Raw genomic sequence first — 24077 nt, forward strand, 5'->3', positions numbered from 1 at the left:
TTTCTAACACTTTATTCTCACACTGAGGCAGTTATGAAGAACAAAACTCCCTAAAGAAACTCCAAAAAAAAATTAGAAAACTTAATCTCTTAGTTATCAAATATTTGGGTCTGGATAGGCTGCCATTTGTGAAACTTATTATTATTATTATTATTATTATTATTATTATTATTATTTTGATGACTAGAAGTTTTCAAATATCCTGAGGTGGCATATTGTATATTGAATTCCATATTCAATGGTATCCCCAAGGGATGTACCTTCTCCTCCTCAGGTCAATAGCTCATTAATGGCCAAGACAAAGGAACTGTGAATTCCTTAATAGCTCCACAGGTGAAATCGCAATCAGTAGGATTGCCAATACTCAGGCAGACAGAAGTAAAATTCCAATTGATCTCCAAATAGTGGCAACATAGGACTACAGAATCAAAGTCAAATAAAATGAATTTATCAAAATGTTACTGATGCCTACTACTATGTGCCTGATCTGGCACTGACCTCAGTTCTAGGGATACAGAAATGAACAGAAAAGGAAAGGTCCTAGCTTCCACGGAACTTACTTTCTAGTGTGAGGAGATGAACAATATGGAAATAAATCAATGCAAAACTATGAGTTAGAAATAAATATCATGGAAACAACTAAAATAATGTGATTTGATAGTCACCAAACAGCTACTTTGTACTAAAAATTTAAGCAAGCTCTTTCTATGTAGGTGACATTTAAACTGAAATCTAAATGATAAGTGGAAGTATCCACGTAAAGATTCAGGAGAAAACCATTACAGAGGAAAGGTCTAATACGAAAAAGCTGCCCTGTGAGAAGAACAGAAAGATGGTCAGTGGCTGTAGCTTAGTGTGAACAGGGATTAATTGAAAGAATTAGTAGAAGAAAATAAGGCAGAAGTCAAATCATGAAGGACCTTATTTTCAGTTGGAATAATATAATTTGATTTAAGCTTTAAAAGACAAGTTTCACTTCTCTGTGATAAATGGATTGTCAAGACCCAAAGTGGATTCAAGGAAATGAGTTGGGGAGGGGTGGTAATTTAAGAGACCACACCAAGATGGGGCTTGGATGAAGATTATTATAGTGGAAAAAATGGAAATATTTAGGTTATTTCTAGAGATGAAGTCAATGAATTTGGTAATAAAATATATAGAGGTTGCGTGAGCAAAAGAAAGAAATCATGGAAAATATTAATTTGGGGGAGTGTTAAACAATTGAGGGGGAAATTAGAAGAACAGGAGAAGCAGTTTTTTTTTGTTTTTGTTTGTTTTTGTTTTTGTTTTTGAGACAGAGTCTCGCTCTGTTGCCAGGCTGGAGTACAGTGACTCGATCTCGGCTCACTGCAATCTCCGCCTCTGGGGTTCAAGCGATTCTCCTGCCTCAGCCTCCTGAGAAGCTGGGACTACAGGCGCTCACCACCATGCCCAGCTAATTTTTGTTTATCATCTGTTTGTTTCTGTTTTGGTCCATGTCAGGATTGATGCTTTTTGGGCTTCCATACTGTAATATTGTTGAGAAGACCTTTGGATGGATAGATCTAGATTTCTCATCATAATTAGGGATGTAAATTTGGAAGTCATTTATAAGACAGAAACAACTTAAAGCAGAATACTTGATACAAAAAAACAAAAACACCAAGACCTACAAGTAGAGAAATGAAATTAGCTAATAAAATATACAAAGCTGAAAAGAAACTGGAGTCATTGGTCAACTACAAGTTAAATATTTTCTGGCAATGCCACTATCGTGAGAGGTAATCAGGCCACTGTGAGTGTAGGATGTGCTCACAGATATATTACAAGCATAAGAAAAGAAATCATCCTTCAACCCAATCCTAAATACTATGTTCAATTTTAATAATTGTAGAGAAACTAACAATAAGAGTAATTAAAGGTAAAAAGCAAATGGCTCTAGAAATAGGTTATATGAATTTTAGGCAGCTTAGGGAAAAGGAAGAAGAAAAACTGAATTAATTACCATTGCATCTTAATTTTTGTAAATGAGAAAGTTTCCAAATATTTTAGAGGGCTATTTATCGACTACCAAAAAGGGATAATGTCAGTGAAGGATTAGACAGAATGTAGTTAGATAGGTGGAACTATTAATTATTTAACATACAGATAGAATAAAGGAGAAAAGATTTCCATGTGACCTTCTAAAGAGAACAGCCAAATATTTGTGGATAAGAATATAAGTTCCCAAGTACACAGTACCATTCAACAGTGTATCCCAGCCCCTATTCTAATGCTAGATAAATAATATATGCTCAACAAATATGTATGCAATAAATGAACAAATGAATAAAATCTGTCTTGAGTTGCATATCATGTCATTTCCCAGAACTTAAAAAGGCTTTTCTAGCCTAAGATATTTCTAAGAAATACATTGAGGTCCTTCCCAGCTGTACTTTTCTAAAAATCATATGTAATTCTGTAGCAGGCTTATTCTGCATAGATCTGAGTGGCAGATTACAGGTCAATGCGCAGAGATTACAAGTAGATTTATTATTTCTCAGCATGAAAAACAATCTTTCTAACAACTAAAGCCATTATACAAGATGGGAACTATGTAAGATGGGTATTTGAAGGTCAATTAGCACTGTGATATTCTGGTAAAGTGAGGTAACTTTTTGGGGGTGTCACAAAAGTATCAGCTATACCAGGTATAATACTAGTTTAAATGACTTCTATAAGACCTTTTCCTACTTCAGGTGTCTATGACTATGATACTAACATGACATAAACTAAAAGGAATAGTATCTGCCAATAACAATCAGAATCCTCCTCAGAAGTCTCTAGCACAGAAATAGAGAGCTACAGTGGTCATTGAGAATCAATGTTCCTCCCTCTGGTAAGGTATATTGCTCCATTTCATTTTATCCCCAGTACACGAGGTGGTAGCATTTTAGCCACCTGGAAGTTCTTCAGAACAGCACATGCACTTTTGCTTTTCAGAGGCATGTATTGTTTGGAACTATTGTTTTCATTTGAAAGTTTCTCTGAACAAAATGCTAGCACATACAACCAAGGAAACACAAAAGGCCAGGTGATGTTTTCCTTTCTGTTTCCAAGAACATCCCATTGAGAGACACTGACAGCTTGTCAGGGCTAAGCAAACAGTCACACCCCTGTCTACCTGCCCATTAGGTGCTCTGCCGATTGTGAGTTTTCATCAGATCTCTGTATTCAGTGGGGGCCCATTGTTTATCTCACTCTAATGCTTCTCAGGTACAAAGGAGATGGAGGGTTTCCCTGAAATAGCACTTAGTTCTAATCTCCATGCATCCAAATGCACATGGTCACAAACAGATGGATTCATTTGTATGCTGTTTTGCGTTCATACCTATCTGGCTACCTATCATTTCAATTTGTAGGAAACAACATGCCTTGTTAGCCTAGCTAAAGTTTCCCCAGCTTTTCAATTATTACTCTTATTTTCTCTTAAAGGCGATGTAGCTATTATTTAAATCGGAGAGCCACTACATCCCAGTGGGTAATCTGGTGTCTTTTTCCTATTCAAATATTAATATATATACATCTGTATATAAAACAAGGTCAGTCTGAGATCTATGACAGAAAATGGCAATGAACTGATTACCTAACCTATCTTCCTCTTAAAATGAGCTATTTGTTTACCTTAAGGGTTGCCACTTAATTAGAAGCTCCTAGTGAAGAAAAAGCTGGCTTAAGTTTCAGAAGCTTGTATCTCACAAGCAGGAGACAAAGTCAACAATTTCATAAGAAAACATTGATGATAATAACAGTGCCAAGCCCTTACAAAACACTCACTTAGCCTTTGAAAGAGGAGTGCAAAGGATAATTCCCAAATGAGTTTGTTGTTGTTGCTGCTGTTTTCTAACACATATACTCAATAGCTGGCATTTAGCCCCTTCGAGGGGTTGCTTCAGAGAATGGCATTCATAGAAAGGCAAGTAAGCAAACGTTCAAGAAAACATTTGTAGCATTTATGACAAATGGCAGTATCAATATCCTATAAATGGAGATAATGCCATTTCAAAAGCTTAGTTTGAAAAATCATTCTTAATACTTTATAAGTTAGAATAGTCAAACAAATGGAGGGTGATATTATCATTGTTATTATAAGAGGAAATTCAGTGGCAGTGCAGTTCTTTTTTTTTCTGAGCTCTATAAACATTTTTACCATGAAAAGAGATATTACATTGAACAAGGGAAAACTCAAACTTAGTAGTGATGACTTTGAGAGCCATGATTGGTCCTACATAAATATCCCTAAATGAATATTGAGTAATTTTCCCAACTTGGATGGTTTCCTTCCAGGCATAATCAGACAAGTACTCCGTTTGGAAGTGAGGCAGTCTTTGGAGATAAACTTTTGTGGATCAGACTGAATGGTTAGATGTAAGGATGCTAATATTTGACAAAACCAAAACTCTCTTCCATGTACTCTTGCCATGTCAAATATGCTCTTCTCTTCTACCACCAAAAGGAAATGACAAAAATAAACTCTTTCTTTCCTCAGCACAAGGAAACTTCTGCAGAATGCTTTTAAGAATCAATGATTAAGTGCGTGCTAGGTCCCTACCATAATCAAGGAGAGTGATGGCCAAGTTTAAGGGCTGGTTGCTAGCCCCTTCTCCAGGACTTATAGGGAAGAAACCAGGCCAGCTAAATCTGTCTGTAGGACATTTATCAGCTCTCTTATGAAGATTTAGATGGAAGTTTTTAACATGATGGGAGCTAAGAAACATTGCCTTGCTTGGTTTAAAAACAAGCTTGTTTTAAGACCCAAGCTGTCTTCTCTGAGAGTGCAAGTCCTACTCAGTCCACAATAGAGATAGCTCTTTCCTCTATAGAGGCAAATGGGTTTTGATAGCAGAAAAAATTACCTACCAGACCAACTTTAATCCCTTAAACTGGCATGTAAGTTCGTCTGAGTCCTATCCACCTCTTTTTACATTTTTTATCTCAATCAAATAGTCCCCAGAACACTCCCTACATTACTTGAATTTTGGACTTCAGTCAAAGTTTCTTCTTTCCCTGGCTTGCCTCTCACCTCTCCTGTAACTCCTGGTATCCTTCTCTCAAAAGTCAGCCCTCATGTTACCTGCTGCAGGAGGTGACATGAGGGCTGACCTTTGAGAAAAGGATGCCAGGCTCCTTACATACCAGGCTTCAGTATTCCAGCAATACACACAGCTGGCATCCTTTAGCAGACATTGCTTTCACTTCTAGTCACGCACGTACTGCCTAAACACCTTATCTTGAGTATAATCTTCTGGAGAGCAGGGACTATGTCATAAGCCTAGGTGTGCTTGTTATAGTATACAGAAAATTAGGCCGGACGCGGTGGCTCACGCCTGTAATCCCAGCACTTTGGGAGGCCGAGGCAGGCGGATCATGAGGTCAGGAGATTGAGACCATCCTGGCTAACACGGTGAAACCCCGTCTCTACTAAAAATACAAAAAAAATTAGTCGGGCGCGGTAGCGGGTGCCTGTAGTCCCAGCTACTCGGGAGGCTGAGGCAGGAGAATGGCGTGAACCTGGGAGGCAGAGCTTGCAGTGAGCCAAGATAGCGTCACTGCAGTCCGGCCTGGGCGACAGAGCAAGACTCCATCTCAAAAAAAAAAAAAAAAAAATTAGCAGCCGGAACAGAAGAGCATCCATGACAGAAATCTAACTTGGTGCTGCCAGGTATACATGTCTAGCCTTGAGAAAGGTATTTAACATGTTTGCTTTTTGATGCCATTATAAGTGGGTAATAAAAAGGTACCTACATACATAGGTTGGGCAAGCATTACATGAGATAATTCATGTAAATGGTTTAGAACAGTGCCTGGAAAGTAATAATCCCTTAATAAATACTATCATTAATATCAAGCAATTCTAGTCTTTGTATACTACCAAAAAACTATATAAATCAGTAGTAAAAGGATAAGAAGCAATTACATTGGGAACTTTTACAAGCTCATCCTTGAGGTGGGAGAGCGCTCCTCTTACAAATGGCTCCATGCATCTTTTCAACATTTATATGCACAATCTCTCCATATCATAATGGTAGAACTATTTCACTATAAGCTAGGTTGAGCTTTAAGAAACTGGTAATATTTGATCATTTTTGATCTAAAAATGGTGATTTCATATGGTTTCACTTAAAATGGTCAAATTGAGAGAATCCTTCTTAAGTCCTTGCCAAAAGGACTGAAGCTTGGATTTGGCATTAGGGAATTCTAAGCCTTTCATGATTACAGTCTGATGCTTTCCAGTAAAATTCTTACTCTAAACTTGTTTATCCCCCAATATCTAAGACTTGGTAGTTAGGCTAGGGTCTACCTTCCTGCCCATGTGAATTCGACCAACTGTACTTTAGATAGGATATTCTCCACCCACAAATATTCACTCTTCCAAATATTCACTTTGCTGAATCTGAAGCCTGAAATTCTTTCCCTTCAGGGCATAAATACACACGGGACTCATCCATTCCCTGCCAAAAACACAAAACAACAACAGCAACAAGTTGTCATCATCGTTGTCGTCGTCGTCGTCATCATCATCATCATCATCATCATCATCATCTATTCTCACTCAACTCTGTCCTTGTGGAAGGTCTTGCATATACACCGTCAGCTCCATTTCACAATCTTACTCTTTGAAAGGAATAACCTATACTGACTCTATTTCATTTCATTGTTTATCATCCATTCAGTCGCTCATTCATTTATAAATCTATTATAGTCTCACTTTCATCCCCACCTGTTTCAATTCTACTCTGACAAAAATCATGAAAAATCTCCTTTATTGCTTAATCCTAGGTTGTTTTTTATTCCATAACTGACTTGATCTGATTGTAGAATTTGATGCTATTAACCACCCCTTCAGCATTCATGAAAATATTTCCCCTTAGTTTCTATATTTTGGCCATTTCTCTTTAGTCTGTCCCATAATTTCTTCCTGCTCTCTGAATATTGGTTTTCAGCAGAGTCCATAGGAGTCCCTGGTTTCTCCTTGTACCCACTCTCTTGAGGCATTGAGCCCATTACCATAGCTTTAACTACCACCTAGTGTTTAATGACTTCAAAGCTGAAGTGTCAGCCTAGACCATTCCTGAACTTCAGATGAATATATTTGACAACTCATGGCCATTTCTGCTGAAATATTCATAGAAACCACTAACTTAACTTCTCTAGAACTGAACTCAGTATCTGTTACATGTACCTAACCTTCCTCTTCCAATTACCATCTCTCCTATTTTGGATTACTGATCTTGGCTACTTGAACTGCAGGTCCTTCCTGCTGTCTTCTGCCTTATCTGACCACTCATTACCACCCACCCCATTCATTACACCTCCCCATCTGAATTATTTGGCCTACTATTGCTGCTTATGAGTTAGATGATGTAAAGGCTATTAAATGCATGGATGGATATATAAATGGATGAGGAAATGTACAAATGGGTACAAAACCATGCAGAATAACTCATCACAATCCTCTCCACTAAAAAGCTGCTCATTATCTCATTAATAGGGTAGGGAGCTCTCCTTACCACAAATGCCTGACTGGCAGAGGTGTGTGTTTCATGGCCACGAGGGCGCCACCCCAGTCTAGGAACCAGACATTGTACTCTTCATCAAAGATCTGGAACAACAACAACAACAACAACAATCATAGCAACACCTTACATTTGCATAGTGCTTAACAGTTTACAGTCTTTCATATATATTGTTTCATCTAGGTTCTGAGCCTTCCAATAGCACTACCAGATAGTTTTGCAAGTATTATCTCCATTTGATTGATGAGGAAATGGGCTCACAGAAAACAAATAACTCTCCCTAGGCCACTCAAGTTGCATTTCCAGGGCTCTTTCCACTACTAGTACTGTGAACCAGCATGCTACATGAAGGTGAAGCAACAAGGTGCATGCTCAACTAGGTAACCCAATGGAAGTATGACTTTGAAGAAACTTCCCTATTTTTCTAGCTAAGTTACTACTCAGCCTTCTCTTCTTCCTGATCTATTCAGATGTTTGCTAATTTGTCAATGGTCTGTGTTTTATAGTGTTGTTCATATATTATCTAGGAACTTAAAAGACAATTTCCTACCCACTATGGTAAAACTAATAACTGATATAGCTACCATCTCCCTGCAAGTTGGATGAAGACCCAAGTTGGGTGTCTATGAATCCCTACTCTAAGTGGTCATTGAAACACAGTACTTCCAGGGACCTAACATTATTCATTCTTTATTTCATCTATTTGTCTGTTACTTACCCATCCATTCACTCATTCATTCTCTTATTCAGTGTTACATCCAACCGTCCATCCCTCCATCTACCCGTAGGCATTTTCTAAGCACTGACTTCAATACAAGGTTCCAAGTTAAGAGAATTTCAGACCTAAGCCCACATATATCAATGCTTATACCAGATATGACTTTTATATCTCCAACCTTAAACAGGAAAACTATTTCTCCAGCACAGAACTAATCTCAACTGTAGATCTTCTAGGGGAAAGTATGCTTGGAGAATTCCTACAGCACTTAACCACTGATGGTGGTTCATGCGGCCTAGATGGAGAAGTTGGGATGGTGAGTTAAGTGAAGAGGGCTAGAAGAGGATGAGGAGATGATACAGTCAGATTTAAAGGGTGAATGTGTAAGAGGAATGGGGCCTCCTATATATATGCCCCAGGGAACCTTAGAGAGCACAGTAGTTTCTCAGTCCTAAACCTCTTTTTTTACATATTTATCTTCAAAGAAAAGAAAAATGTCCCTATTAATGATGAGCCCCAATGCACAAAGGACCTAAGGGTGATTCACTTATATTCCAGATATAAACATAGACTGAGTCTGCAATGCTAGGCTTTTCTCTCCAGAGCTTAAAGGGTGGCTCTGTGATAAGCCACATAACAGAGATGCTGGGTTGAACCCTAAGAATGAGGAACACAGGAAGAGGCACTGGGGAGGAGGGAGAAGTTATCCTTATCCTTTCCTCTTGATTTTACCATCTGGCCACTGCTCATTTTTGCCCTGTTTAGTACTGGAGTGAAAAAGTAGATTCCTTAGCTGTTTATGAAAGAAGGAAAGAAAAAGCAGTGACAACATTGGTCAGGTGAGCTACTTCTTGAGGTAGAGAGACCTCCCGAGATGGTTTGTCTATGAGGAGATTTTGTACCAGATGAGTTTCTATTCCAGCTTCCACCCTCCTTTGGCTCTCATAATAGGTTATTTTACATTTTGAAGGATATGATCTTATTTATGTATCTGTTCCCCAGCCACCTGATTATGGCCTTGTGGGTAGGAACCTTAACGTATTATTGACTGTGTGCCATGCAGTACTTGACATAGATGCTTTTGTCTCATAGGTACTTGTTAATTTTTACAACGCTGGTAGTGCTGACACTGGTGGCAATGGGGATGATGATGATGATGGTGACGACAATCTTCACTAACGGATCCAAACAGGAACTTGTCTAACAAGAGTTCATATGGTGACTCTACCTTTACCATCAAGATATTCATTGTCTTTCTCTTGTCTTCTCCACGGAGAAACTGTCTCACTTTTAAGACTTAGTAAAATGCCACCCCTCCTTGTGATGTCTTTCCTGGTTTCTCCAGCAGGATCAATTCGTCTCTTTTCTTTGTATGCTAACAATGCCACTAAAATATTATTATCACCCTGAACTATAGTTAGCTAGCTACGAACCCATTTCTTCTATTTAATTTTGAGCTTTTTAAGGAAAGGGACTCCAAAGTATTCAATTACCTCCTGGAGCCTGACACCTAGTTGACACTGTATAAGTCTATTTGTCCAATATAGTAGCCATAAGAGAGTATTTAAATTTAAATTAATTAAAATAAATAAAATTAAAAATTAAGTTCCTCTGACACAGTAGTCATATTTCAAGTGGTCCATAGCTGCACGGACAAGCACAGATACAGAACTTTTCCATCATCGCTGAACATTCTATTGGACAGCATTGCTGTAAGTGTTTGTAAAACTGAATTAACATTTCATGCAGTCATATATCTGTTTCATACTTACTCATATATAAGCATATAAGCTGTTCCATACTTACTCAAGACAGTCTACACAATACTTAAACAACCACTGACTTCCATGGCTTTGTCAGTTTTAATTCTAATCCTTGCATTTTGTAGATACAGAAACACATCCCCAAAGGTGAAGAGACCAGCTTGCCAAGAACTCTTGGCACACTAATGATAAAAACAGTTTTATCAGTTGTATCCCCAGCAACCAGCACAGTACTTAGCATCTGGACCTGTTACATACATATGGCTGAAGGAAAGAATAAGTGAACTGGGAAAATTCCAGTTCCTCCTATTCCCTGCCCAATGCCCTTCTCATTTTACCCCATTATCCCTCTAACCTGCCAGCCAATTGACCAAACTGAACAGCTGCTTCAAACGTTTTGAGACTACAAAGTCATAATGAGGCTGAGAATCTATAGGATGGAGAGAGAGATTGGTAGAACTTACTCTAAATGCCTCCTCCCTTTTTCTCAATTCACCCAGTTACCTGTCTCCATGTGTTGCCCCCATCGGAGGAGATGAACACACCAATATCAGTATATGAGAGCTCCGGGCCAATGTTGCCTGAAACATAAGCAGATCATTTGAGATTGTTAGGAGTTTACCAATTAAGTGTGCTTGGGGCTGAGGGATGGGAGAGCAGAGAGCAAAGGTTTTCTAAGTGATATTTATAGCTAATTTGTGCAGTTTCTTTTCTGGTGTCATATCAAAAGCCCAGCAGGACGAAAAACCCAATATGGGAAAAAAATCTAAATAGTATGACAGAAATGCATCATTCAATGACATGAGTCAAAGACTGAATATCGATTAGTTCAGGTCTCTTGAATTATTCACTCTGTATACCAATAATCTCTTACATTGCTCCTGACAGGTGTCCCCTGAAGGAAGCAAAGAGTGGAAGAGTAGACACATATGGAGAAACTGGGCATAGGAGCCTGAGAAAAAAACTGGTGTGTGTGTGTGTGTGTGTGTATGTGCATAACTGTGTGTCTGTGTGTGTGTTTGAAACTTGTCAGCATGTCCTTTGAGTGCCAGGCAGTTGAGTGACCCAATGGTACAGACTACGTAACCTAAATTATACAGTGCCCAGAAGAAGATGACCACACTCAGCATACCATGGCTATCAAGCATGGCAGGAAAAGAAGTCACCTGGCTTATGCCTAGACCAACCATACTTGCTGCTTCCATCCCTTCACACTCTCCTCTCTGCCCTTCTTTTTCTTCCCCTGGCACTCCATCACCTTGTGGCTACGCTTATTAAAAAGAAAGTGGTCAAGCTTTTCTAGTCCATCTATATTGATTTAGTTTTCCCAATGGGCAGCCCTCTTCTCAGAGCCTAAAAAAAGGCCCCCAACCTAATAGTGCTCAATAAATAACTGTGGAATGAATGAATGGGAAAACAAATGATTGTATCATGTTCCAATGTTGATGTGCACTTGAGGAAGTTCTGACAACCAGGAAGGAACCCTAAACATGTAAGAGTTTATCTTACTGGCTGATATTTTTTCTTTAAAAATAGCAGGAAGTCCCTCCCTCCCTCCCTCCCTCTCTCTCTCTCTCTTTCTTTCTTTCTTTCTTCTTTTCTTTTCTTCCCTCTGTGGCCCAGGCTGGAATCTAGTCGGCCCGCTACAGACTCCCTGCCTCCGGCTCCCGTGATTCTCCTGCCCCGGCCTGCGGACCGCCTGGGATTGCCGGCGCGCGCCACCACCGCTGCCTGCTTTTTCTCCTTTGGCTGGAGGCGTGGTTTCGCCGTGTTGGCCAGGCTGGTCTCCAGCTCCTGACCCCGAGTGCTCTGTCCGCCTCGGCCTCCCGAGGTGCTGCGACTGCAGACGGAGTCTCGCTCAGCTCACTCGGTGCTCGGTGTTGCCCGGGCTGGAGTGCGGTGGCGTGGTCTTGGCTCGCTGCAGCCTCCGCCTCCCAGCCGCCTGCCTTGGCCTCCCAGGGTGCTGGGATTGCAGTCCCTGCCCGGCCGCCGCCCGGTCTGGGAAGTGAGGAGCGCCTCTGCCCGGCCGCCCCGTCTGGGAAGTGAACGCCTCTGCCCGGCCGCCCCGTCTGGGAAGAAGTGAGGAGCGCCTCTGCCCGACCGCCCCGTCTGGGAGGTCTACCACGAGGCCAGAAGCAATGTGGGGGCTGGACGTAGTGGCCCACGCCTGTAGTCCCAGCACTCTGGGAGGCCGAGGCGGGTTGATCACTTCAGGCTAGGAGTTCGGGACCAGCCTGGCCAACATGGCAAAACATATGAAAAATACAACAGACAAACCAACCAACCAACCCAGTGACAACAAAACAGGTCTACCCTGGAGTCATACTCTAATTTTTTCTATTTTCCTCCCTTTCTGATCCTTTATCCCACTCTCTTTTTCTTCCTCTTCCTTCTCCTTCTTCTTTGTCAAATAGAGGATTGAGTTATTATCATTGATCCATATAAAGCCCCTTTCTCATTTATTTTCTTTAATTCCCACTCCCCATTTCTATTCCCCGTCTTCCCATGTGCAACCTTCCTAATATGTTTGATACGCATCTTTTTGTTTGTATGTATTTTTAGAAAATGTTTATTGTTTTGTGTGCAAAAAAATTAATAATAAAACTAAATTTATGAGAAAAAAATAAAAAAATAAAAATAAAAATAGCAGGAAGAGAACGTTAGCTCCCACACATCTGTAGCCTAAATAGGAGCACAACAAAAATGCAATAATGAAAATGTTAATTGAGCTCCTGACATTTAATGCTTCAAGATGAGAAATTAAAGCCAGGCTACAGCTTGTCAAGCTCCCATCAGCATCAGGGAGCACACAAATAGCCAACTTGTTTTGAGACTCAAGTTTCCAAAAATAACCCCTGGGCTCAGGGCTCAGGGCTCAGGGTTCAGGCAGTAGGTGTGGGAAGAGTAGGGAGAGGCTTGGTGAGTAGATCCATGGAGTTCTGTCTGGAATTTGGAATTCAACTCCCCAGATACAGGTTTTAGAAGACACAGGTAAGGAAAGTAAAGGGAAACGGGGAGGAGAATATCAACTCTAGTCGCTTAGTGGTTGTGCTAACCTGGAGCATTGTGTTAAGAAGGATTCTTTGGTTTCGACAGAATAGAATGTGGTGGTGATCAACAGATGTCTACCAACAGCGACAGAGAGAGAGGGAGGCAGGAGCACTGTTGCTCCAGAGCTGTGAATCTTCCATCCCTGGCATGGCTTCTAAGGATCTAGCTTATCACTCCTCACCTTCCTTAGAAGCTGGTTCTGTCAACATCTTTAGCCTCTTTCAAAGCTCGACTAGATGGATTTCGGGGGCCTTACGGTGGTAAGAACCCAAGGCTCACAGTGAACTCTATTTGTGGAAATATCTTCTGTCAATTGAAAAGACCCCTGAAAGAAAATGCTACTGATCACAGAGACCAGAAAGTTGGTTCCCAGATGAAGGGACAGCAAAGATGTACCCAGTAGGAGTTGATCTTTGAACATGTACAGTCCTTAGGTGGCTCTGTGGGTGATTTCTGATAGGAAGAGCTGGAGTTACGGTCTCAGAGGAGGAGGAGTTGAAGTGGAATTGGAGCTCAGCTAGAGTGGCTGCCAACCATGTTAGAAGAAGGGGATGCAGCTGTTGCCCACTTGAGTGGCATGATGAGAGAGGAGGGGGAGTGAGATGGAGAAGAAGAAGAACTGGAATCTTTTCTCACCAACAGCTTGGCTGGTAATGATGGAGGGCCCATTGCCTTTTTGGAAGTTTTAAACAACTTGCTTTTACCCTCATTTCCTCCCAGTGCTATCTTTCTCTGCTCCTTATATATTTTTGAAAAAAAAAAATAAAAGGGAGAGAATTTTGAAGTCCTCTGAGGGCTAGCGACGCTTCTCTCACCACCACTCATGCCAGAGGGAGTTGCTGCCCATACAGGGTGGCTACAGGCTCAGTGGGGAGGAAACTGACAGTATACAATGAACTTGCCCCTGCAGGGGCAGGGGTGGGAAGAGGGCCTCCACAGAAAGAACAACAGGAGGGTGTGAACATTCAGAGTTTACAGGAAGCCTGGCAGGGGGTCTGGTTAGCTGTGGAGCTGGCATGGAAAGGGGCTCAGAGATGGGTCTGGCTGAATGGCTACAGAACAGAGCACTAGAGGTGGAATCAGCGAGAGTGTGGGCTGGGACATGACGCCTGTTTCCACCTGCCCACAGTCTCGTCATCTCTAAATTGAGGAGTATAGTAATTGCCATTTCTACATCATCGTGCAGTTATGCAATCAAGTCAAGAAAAGCAAGCTTTGGATGCTGTAAGGCAATGCGAGGATGTGAGGTCTTTATTACTAGCTTGAAACCACAGCGTTAAGGATATTAGGAACCCTAGTGTTTCTGCTTGCAAAAGGCAATTGCCAAACTCCATACTGGAATTCCATCTGCCTTCGGAGATGTCCTCAACCAGGAGTTAAGAGATGAATCCCAGGGTATGCTTTTATCCACACAGCTTCCCTGAGACCACATCTCAGTGCCAAGTGGGAAAAGGGAGTCAGCAGTGGGAGTGGAGAGAGCCCAGGGTGGCTGACACCTGAAGGCAGGTGGAAGGCACGGATATGGGAAAGGACTCTGCAGGGGCAGGCTCCATGCAGGCCACTGAAGGCATAATTGGCTGACGTCATAGTTATCTTCCTGACAGCAAATAACCTCCCAAGGTGTCCAGGGCAAGCAGGGTAAGGAGAAGCTGGGTATGAAGAGGCACGTGCCAGTGACTTAGCCCTGGCTTTTCATCAGGATCTCATCGGCTGAGTTATATCCCTCCCAAAGATCCAGGGCATGGCAAAAACCCTCAAGAATTACAAGGGGAGATAAAAAGAAATTAGCGATTCTGATGCACATGGACGAAAAAATTCAAAAGTAAATCTTTAATGCCTGTGTGTTTGCTAATTTACAAAGTACTAATTTAGAAGCAATATGCTGGTCACAGGTAATAACAACTACCATTAATCCTACCTTATGATACTCTGTGCACTCTGCTGGGTCTTATAGACACACACTTCCATCTCTAATTTTTAAAACACCCCCACAGTTTTACAGATGAGAAAAATGAAGCTCAGAGTTTAAAAACTAAGCCAAATGCACAAACCTAATAAGTGTCAGGGCTCAGCCTGGAAAGCAGGAGGACAAGGTTCCTGAGTTTCTCTGTGTGCATAGTGCATGCATAGGATTTATGGATTTATTGAAGGAGACGAGCACATTATATTCTTCTGATGTAAGAAGAGTTTTAACTTCTATAACATTAATGATGATAAGTAACATGTACTGAGTATTCAATATGCCCCAGGCACTGTTCTAAGCATTTTACTTATTTATTTATTTATTTATTTATGTATTATTTATTGAGCCAGAGTCTCACTGTGTCACCCAGGCTGGAGTGCAGTGGCACCATCTTGGGTTACTGCAGCCTCTGCCTCCTGGGTTCAAGCAATACTACTGCCTCAGCCTCCCTAGTAGGTGGAACTACAGGCATGCACCACCACACCTGGCTAATTTTTGTATTTTTAGTAGAGACGGGGTTTCACCATGTTGGCCAGTCTGGTCTCAAACTCCTGACCTCAGGTGAGCCACCTGCCTTGGCCTCCCAACGTGCTGGAATTACAGGCATGAGCCACTGCACCTGGCTGTTGTTCTAAGCATTTTAAATTCATTGTTTCATTATATCCTGCAATTCTATTATTTTGGTACTATTATGCCCACTTTGCCAATGAAAACACTGAAGTTCAGAGTGGTCAAGCCACAAAGAACAATGCCTGGCTACACACTAAATATTCAGATAATATTAACTTTTATTATTCATCCCTACTTTTTGATGTAGCTTCCAGTTCAGCCCTGGGCCTCCTGCAGTTCTTGAGGAGAGGCATAGGGTCCAGCAGCCCTTGAGTTGGAAAAACCAGTCCACATGGATTGCAGAGTGTGAGGATCACTCCTCCAGCTAGGGGAACAGCAACAGAGCCTGCCTTCATCTCTCCTCAGCCTGGGCTCCCCGAAGCCAGTGGTATTAACCATAGTTGTTCCCAACCATCTGGGGTTGACAGGAGTTGACTGAAATGCCAGAAGGCTATGCCAGCTGTCAATCTGATGAGAGTGGTTCGTCACTGGTGGTATCTAAAAGCTCACACAGTTGGAGGTTTGGAGAAGGAAGCCATGCCTAGAGAGTAGGAACTCCAGGGACGAGAGCTTTGGATTGATGAGAGAAAAAAGAATGTACCAGTGCCAAAAGTCACTGTGAATTTATCTGCTTTCATTAGAAAAATAAGCTGACCAACACCAGAGCTCTAACTTCTAAGATTAGCAGGCTGCCTTCCTTTATGCCATCAATGCATTCCTGAGAAGGTGTATGGAAATGCAGTGCATGCTAATCAGAGCACACTCCCTGGAGACTTTAGCTTTCATCTCAAAGTTGCTTTATCTTCATTTCTGATTGATGCTCAGTGGACAGTGATTCCAACAATGCAAGCTTAAGTTTTTCTGCCCCTTGCCCTCAGGCTCTCAGCCAAGGGGTTAATCATGTGTAAACAAGCCTTTACATGCACCAGAGACCTCCTGATTAAAAACAGCTCTGGGATGGAACCCTTTGTAAAGAATCATCTGTGTAAAGAGAAAACTACCCCAACTTATATTTGGTGAGCTAGGAAGTTCATATATCATGTTTTCTTAAAGTGTGTATTCCCTATTACAAACAACCATTCTGAATGGTCAGTTTACTTTGAGAGAAACTCTGGCCTCTTGCTAAGCACAGGGGACTGCTCTGTGTCTAGGAGGAAGATGCATGAACCTAGGAATTACAAATGTCTGGAGCTCTTTGCATCTTAGGTTCTTAGATGGGTATTGGGGAACCCTGCATATTTTCTGGGGAGAGTGCTCACAGCTTTCATCTGATGCTCAAGTGAGTCCATGATCCAAAAATAGGTGACAAATTTATTCTAGACACTGTCAGTAAGGAAGACACCCAAGGAATGTTTTTCTTACCTGTAGCCACCACAAGTCCTGGGGCTGTCTCCTTGCTAGAGATTCTTCCTGAGGAATATGGATTTTCAGAGAGCTGCAGGTGCAGATGTAAGGAACAGAAGGGCTAAAATGGAGAAGGAAATAGTTTCATTCTAGAAAATTCCAGACACCTGTACCCCTACCCCACTAGAGATGGGCTTCCCGATGTTCAGCTCCCAGAAACAGCAAGGCATTGGATGGTGAGTCACACAGTTTTGGGCAGGAGATACCCGCACCTGAGATAGCTGGTATGCTCACATTAGAAGCTCCACTGAGTACCTTCCATAAGCCCCCTCTTGCCTCTGCCCCCCAACCACAGTCTCGTGCCTTTCCCTCTCTTCCTCACCCAACCTATCCAAGGTCCAGTTCATGGCTGGCTTTATGAAGCCTCCTTGACCATTCCTTCTAACAGGATGACACTAACATTCTCGCATTTCTGATCTTGACCATCAATTCTGCTTCTTGGAGTTGTAAGGGCCCTCTGGGAGGGGTGAAGAGGGGAAGCTATGTGAACTAGGCCAGGCCCTCCACCTTCTTCAGCCAGATTGTCTCTGTCTCTGTTTTATGTATTTTGTTCTTATTTATAATTTTACTTAAAATATTTGAAGCCATCATCTAAAACCTATATAAGTCTTTGTTCCCTATTTATTCATTTACTTATTCATCTATCCCCATTTGAGTGTTCTTAAAAGAGATTGGGGATTTACAGAGACATATTCTGTACAATAAATACAAATAAGAAGATGAAGAAATAGAAAGAAAGAGAAAATCAGATTAAAATAAGATGAAGCCATGGGTAAGGTTTGAGGGAAAAAAAATTCATACTGTGACCAATTCCTAGAGGTAAGCAGGCATTTATCTCTGACCCTCCTAGTACCCAAAGCAAAATTATATGGAATAAGGCTGAAAATTACAAAGCGAAAGGGCTCCATTTGCCGTATTTACCATTGTAGTCCCAATTTTTAACATAGGGTCTAGAATATGATAAGTGGTTAATAAATCTGTTTGAATAAGTGGCAAGAGGAAACTTTTTGCTCAGAAGAAACATAACAATTTCTGGGACCTTAGAATTGTTTCTTACAGCAGTCCTTATTCAGAGGGCACTGAGGATTGTGGATTTTATTGTTAATGAACCGTCTTGCCTTCTCACACAGAGCAGAAGCACCTGGAGCCAGAGATACCATCTCACACATCATGTCTTCCATGGTGCCTACCTCAGTATTCCATACAACAGGAATCCTAGAAATGCTGATAGATTAACTGTCCCATATGGACGTTCCAGCCTAAGTCCCCCTGGATTCTCAAAGCAACTTTTGCTTGCCTCAACATCTAGCAAGCATTTACCAAAACACAATGCATCATGTTAGTATCAGTTAATAGATGCATTACTACCACTGAGCTGTGCCTGGGACCCTTGAGCACAGGCTCCTTCTCTTATATATTTCTTTGCCTTACTATGAGATGGAGCACATAGTAGAACCTCAGTAAATGCCTGCATAATTCAACTGGGCCTTTCACCCAATTGGTGCTGCAGTCTGAGTCCACAGACCAATGCCCTGCAAGTTTTAGAAAATTACTGCTCTGCACCACCTGAGTTCCTAAGACCCTTTGATGAAACAAAGCCCTTGACACAGCTTCCCCAGCCTGCCCTGTGAGCTTCCCATGAGGCTGAGTGACTGACCAGCAGGCAGTGCACTGGGCTTCCTCTCAGGTCCACATCTGGAGCTTGCAGCAGGCGCCAATCCCTGCCTTTGTTGTAAGTGATGTATGTCTTCACCTGGTCGTCCACCTTCTTGTTTGCCAGAAATATACCTTTGATACCTGCTACCTAGGAAAAAAGGTGAGAGATGGAGAACGATGCTGGGCCAACATGACTTTGGTCTTGGAGAAGCCCCTAGAGAAGCCCCAGAATTTCCCACGGCATGTTGGGGTTCCAAGCAAGAAAAGAAGGAACATGATAGGAAACAGTGAATGCCATGTGGTCTCTGAAAAATGTTAGAGAAGTTCATCTCTGAACCTTATGTCACCCCTAGATGTCCCTGTCTATGCTTACCCATCTGTTTTTTCCCACTTTGCTCATCTCTGTACTTTGTTCCATAGGACTTTATCTTTAATTAACTATTAACATTCCCTCTGAGGTGGGAGTGGCTGACAAGAACTGAAGGAGTTACCCCTCGCAGCAAACATGCGTTTCTGCTCAGGAGAGGCCAGTAGATGGGTATTTCATAACAATGGAAGTTGAGGCACTGTGATTAGTAGTAATGAAGATATCCTGGGGCAGATGATCCAGCTTGGAGGCCTGGCATCTGTCTCTTTCCAGGCCACTAGCTCACTATGTGACTTTGGATAACTCCCATATCAGCTGTGGGACTCAGCCAATGGTCGCTTTGAAATTGGTGGAATAAGCCCTGTTCCTCTTCTTTTTCCCAGTTGGCTGGCAAAGGATCCGTGAGACTATGCAGAGCACTCACCAGTGTTCCCCTGTTTTGAGACTTGCATGCCTTTGATATTTTGCTGGGAAAAGAGCATCACCACAAAACAAGCAGCTAGAGGATTAAAGGAGATTTATCACCCAGAAGGGTTCTAGGGTAAGTACAAATTCTACCCAAACTTTTATTCCTTATATTCTACATGCTGGGCAAGGAAAGCAGATATTTAGAATGACAACGTCCTGCATCAAAGAAAGATTCCCTTAACTCTTTTTCCATAGAAGTATAGCATGTTTCAAAAGCAAATAGCAAATAGCACATTGCCAAAGGCAATTCAATTAGTTCAAATATATATAAACAATAGGTTCAGTGGCAGGTTTTGTGGGTGATACTCAGATACCTTAAAGTTTTAATTGTATTTATCCCCCATTCTTCCAGTATCATGGTTAACTGAGGTTTACTCACTTTGGAGAGAATGCCAGTGGGAGAAAAGGGTAAGAGTTTCACAGAAGTGAGCTTATTTTTTTGTTTTCAAATGACATAATTTAATTGACGAAATAAAAAATCTTCTTTTCTTTTTTTAAGTAACCTGATTGGCCTTGAAAGAGAATGCCAGCCCAAATAAGAATAAACAAACAAACAAACAAATGGACAGAGAATCTCAGGAGGAGAATAGAATTATCTGGAAGGACGCCACCAGGGGAATTTGACAAAGGGCCAACAATGGAATTGATTAGATTCCTACCTGGAACAGTGGGTAGGTAAGCAGAGAAACTAAGGTAGGGGAAGGGCATGATGTCTGAGCCATGCCTTCCCTAGAGACCTCCTCCCTGCCCTAATGGCTTAAAGTCAGGGCCATTTCAGGAAGTACAGCATCTCAAATGCTCATCTAGGGGCTATAAGCCCCTCAGATCACCTCAGTCTTTAAAACCAACTGCAATGGTGCATCTCCTAAACCTGACTACTCATCATTCCTCACCTCACGGAGAATGGAATCTGAGATTCTCTAGAAACTTCTACCTGATGAGGCCTTTCAGTGTTCTGTTTAGCCACAGAGCTGGTGCCTTTTCTGCTAGACCACCAGCTAATGATTCCAGAAAACTCACTCCCCTAAACCAGTTACCCTCTCCCACATGTACCCAGGGCCTTGCTATCCACTTCTTGGATGAAAATATTTGGATCAGACTCAGACACCTTGGCCCCGGTTCAGTTTTTCCTGGGGAGCGGCTGTGGCCCTCTCTGATGCCCCCAGCTCAATGCATCACAGAAAGAATTCCAGCCACTCAGCAACCTCTTGTGATCTTCCAGGTGAGCAGGTTAACAAATTAAACAATCATTACCATTACCATTACCATGTTTTCCCACTGAGCACTTCACCACTTGGACAGGCATTTTCTGTGTGTCCCACATATTCTGAGAACAAAACCAGAGAAATGGGGACTAAAAAGATGTAGAAAGGACAGACTCCCAGGGAACCCACTTGCAGCTGTGAGGGTGTTTCTCCTGCAGTTGTACATAATGCCGCAGCAATCTCCTTCCCGTCTGAAAGAAATGGAACATTTCCCACTTGTGTTTGGATAGTTCAAAGCCCTTACATTATTACTGAATCGCTTTTTGGCTTCATGTCTTGTATAAATGGACTGCGAGTTTGGAGGGTACTTGGCTTTTGTGTGTCCTAAGCCAACAGCTTTCACACTTTTTGACTGCAACCCAAGTAAGAAACACATTTATGTTGCAACCCAGTAGACCCATACTCATATATAGATGTATGTGTACACACGTATGTACACATGTATTTCTAAGACAAAAGTATTATGAAAGACTACGCACCCTCACTAAATGCAATGTAAAGGAACTGGAGAATGAGACGTGCATTTTTACTCGTCCTCATCCAAGGAGGTACATAGCATTGAATTAACTTTAAACATACTTCCTCCCACTGTTGTTTGAAATCAGATGTTTGGCTGCTGCTGATTATTTCAGCAGTCCAGGGAGAAGGGTACCAGCTTGTGATGGTGCCCACAGACGAGGACAATACAAGGTGTCTAGCCTGTGTGGCCCACTTTCCCTCTGGGAATCAATTTGAGTGCAAAGGGAAACTGACAGCAGGCCCCTTGGTGGAATGCTGAGTCCAGGTGGCACGGTCATCTGTTGGTCACCTCCCAGAGACCTCAGGACAAAGAAGCCAGGGCTCTGCTGAGAAATGCAATTACCATGTTCTGCCTTGGGCTGTCCCTAGAGTCCCACCTGTGGTGAGGGGCTGAGGAAGTTTGGTTCAGGGAAAAAAGTCCCTGTGGAGTCTCTAAGCAGCTGTCCTTCTGGCCCGATAAGGGTCTCTGAAGGTCATGATAAAGCAGAGGGAAGATGACAGGCTCTAGGGAGAGGAAAGGCAAGGAAACATCAATAAGATGGGCAAAGAGACCAGAATACTGAGGCTGGCTGGGAAGTTTCTTTTTTTTTTTTTTTTTCAGATGGAGTCTCACTCAGTCACCTGGGCTAGAGTGCAGTGGCACCATCTCAGCTCATTGCAACCTCTGCCTGCTGGGTTCAGGCAATTCTCCTGCCTCAGTTTCCTGAGTAGCCAGGATTACAGGTGACCGTCACTATGCCCAGTTATTTTTTTGTATTTTTAGTAGAGATGGGGTTTCACCATGTTGGCCAGGCTGGTCTCAAAATCCTGACCTCATGATTCGCCCGCCTCGGCCTCCCAAAGTGCTGGGATTACAGGCGTAAGGCACCGTGCCTGGCCTGGAAGTTTCATTTTATCCATCCAGGTATACTGGGTCCAGTTATTTAGTCACTGAAGAAAAGCAAATCACACCCGCGATGAGTTACCACTAAATCCCCATCAGAACAGCTACACACACACACACACACACACACACACACACTCTCTCTCTCTCTCTCTCTCTCTGTCAAACCAAGCAAGTGTTGCTGAAGATGTGAAGCAGCTGCTACTCTCATACCTTGCTGGTGGAAATGCAAAATCCCACAGCCACTTTTGGAATAATTTGGTGGCTTCTTATAAACATATACTTACACTCAACTCAGCAATCCTACTCCTAAGTATTTACCCATGAGAAATAAAAATTTATGGTCAAGAGAATGTTTATAGAAATTTTATTCATAATCACACAAAATTTTAAAAAGTAACCTAAATGGTCTTCAGCTGGTGACTGAAAAACAACCTCTGTCATATCCACACAACAGAATGCTGCTCAGAAACAGAAGGAACTGATGTATTCAACAATGTGGGTGAATCTCAAATGCATTATTCTAAGGGAAAAAAAAGTCAGACTGAAAAGGTTACCTACTGTATAATTCCATTTACTCACCCTCTAGAAAAGGCAAAACTAAGGACAAAGAGAGGTCAGGTGTGTGTTTGTCAGTGACTTTGGGGTAGAGAAGGGTGGACTACAAAAGGGCAATAAGGGAATATTTGGGAGTAATGGAACTGTTCTATGTCTTGATTGTGATTTGTGCACACATTTACACACCAGAATGCACAAATCAAAACTCACAGTACTGTATACTAAAAGGGTAAATTTTACTATACATAAATTATACCTCCATAAAAATGCAAAAAAAAAATGAATAGTGAGAAAAGCCTAAGTGGTTTGTCAAGCAGACATGGATTTCTTGAAATGCAGCACCACTAGCTGTGTGATCAGAGCCAAGCCACTAAATTCTCTGCATCTCTGTAATCTCATAGGCACAATGAAGAATGTGATATTGTGAGAGATAAATAAGAAAAAATATATATAAGTTGTTTACGACTGTGCAATCCAAAACAGTAGCCACTGGCCACATATGGCTTGAAATGTGGCTACAGGAACGAAGAAACTAATTTTTAATTTTATTTCATTTTAACCAATAGAAATTTGAATTGAAGAACTGATACCCAATTCAGTTACTGGCAAACTTTTAAGTTTGTTGAGAATAACTTGGGTATGTGGATCTTCTTTTTTTACTGTAAATTTGTGAAATGTTAAATACCGATCAAGTATTTCTGGTGAAAATTTGGCATATAAATTGAGATTCATGGGACATGTGAAATACATCCAGGATGTTGCAGACTTATGAAAATTAGTATGGAAAAATATAAAATAACTAAATAATTGTTACATTGAACGTATACTGAAATGACATTTTAGATACTTTGTTTAAATAAAAATATTATTAGAATGAATTTTGTCTGTTTTTTACTTTTTAAAATGTGGGAAGCAGAAATGTGGAAGTGTGTATGTAGCTCACCTTATGTATTTATTTGACAGTGCTTGTCTAAGGTATTGCCAGGTATGCTGTGGTTATTACTGTAAAGAGTTATAAGTTAGATGCAAAATATCCAGGAGAGCATTGAAGAAAATGTATCACACTGGCAGCTCAGAGAATGTTGCCATAGTATAACTGTGTATGTTGGAAAGAATATTTGTTTCTTGATTTATTAGGGAGGGTAATTAAAAAGAAATGTAGTTTATACCTGGGGACGTGAAGACACTGCAATAGAGCTCTATACGAAAAGAGTGTTATGAGAATAATGGTAAGCACACACAATAGGCTACATTCACTGTCAATACCAGCCTTGTTTTGAAGGAGTCAGCTTGACACCTCAAAGAAGAGATCGATTAT

The 24077-nt window shown here is 41.5% G+C and overlaps 1 protein-coding gene across 1 annotated transcript in view; it reads right to left on the bottom strand.

The window, feature by feature from the left end:
• Positions 1 to 24077, bottom strand: part of SORCS3 (sortilin related VPS10 domain containing receptor 3) — a 620618-nt gene that overhangs the window by 90395 nt on the left and 506146 nt on the right. Inside the window, exons 10-13 of the mRNA XM_003255445.3 lie at positions 18701 to 18847; positions 17002 to 17104; positions 10521 to 10597; positions 7530 to 7621 (exon numbers count right to left, since the gene is read on the bottom strand). Of these exons, the coding sequence (XP_003255493.1) occupies positions 7530 to 7621; positions 10521 to 10597; positions 17002 to 17104; positions 18701 to 18847 (419 nt within the window). The remainder of the gene's footprint in view (positions 1 to 7529; positions 7622 to 10520; positions 10598 to 17001; positions 17105 to 18700; positions 18848 to 24077) is intronic.

This window comes from Nomascus leucogenys, chromosome 3 (genome assembly GCF_006542625.1).
Source record: "Nomascus leucogenys isolate Asia chromosome 3, Asia_NLE_v1, whole genome shotgun sequence".
Classification (NCBI taxonomy): Eukaryota; Metazoa; Chordata; class Mammalia; order Primates; family Hylobatidae; genus Nomascus; species Nomascus leucogenys.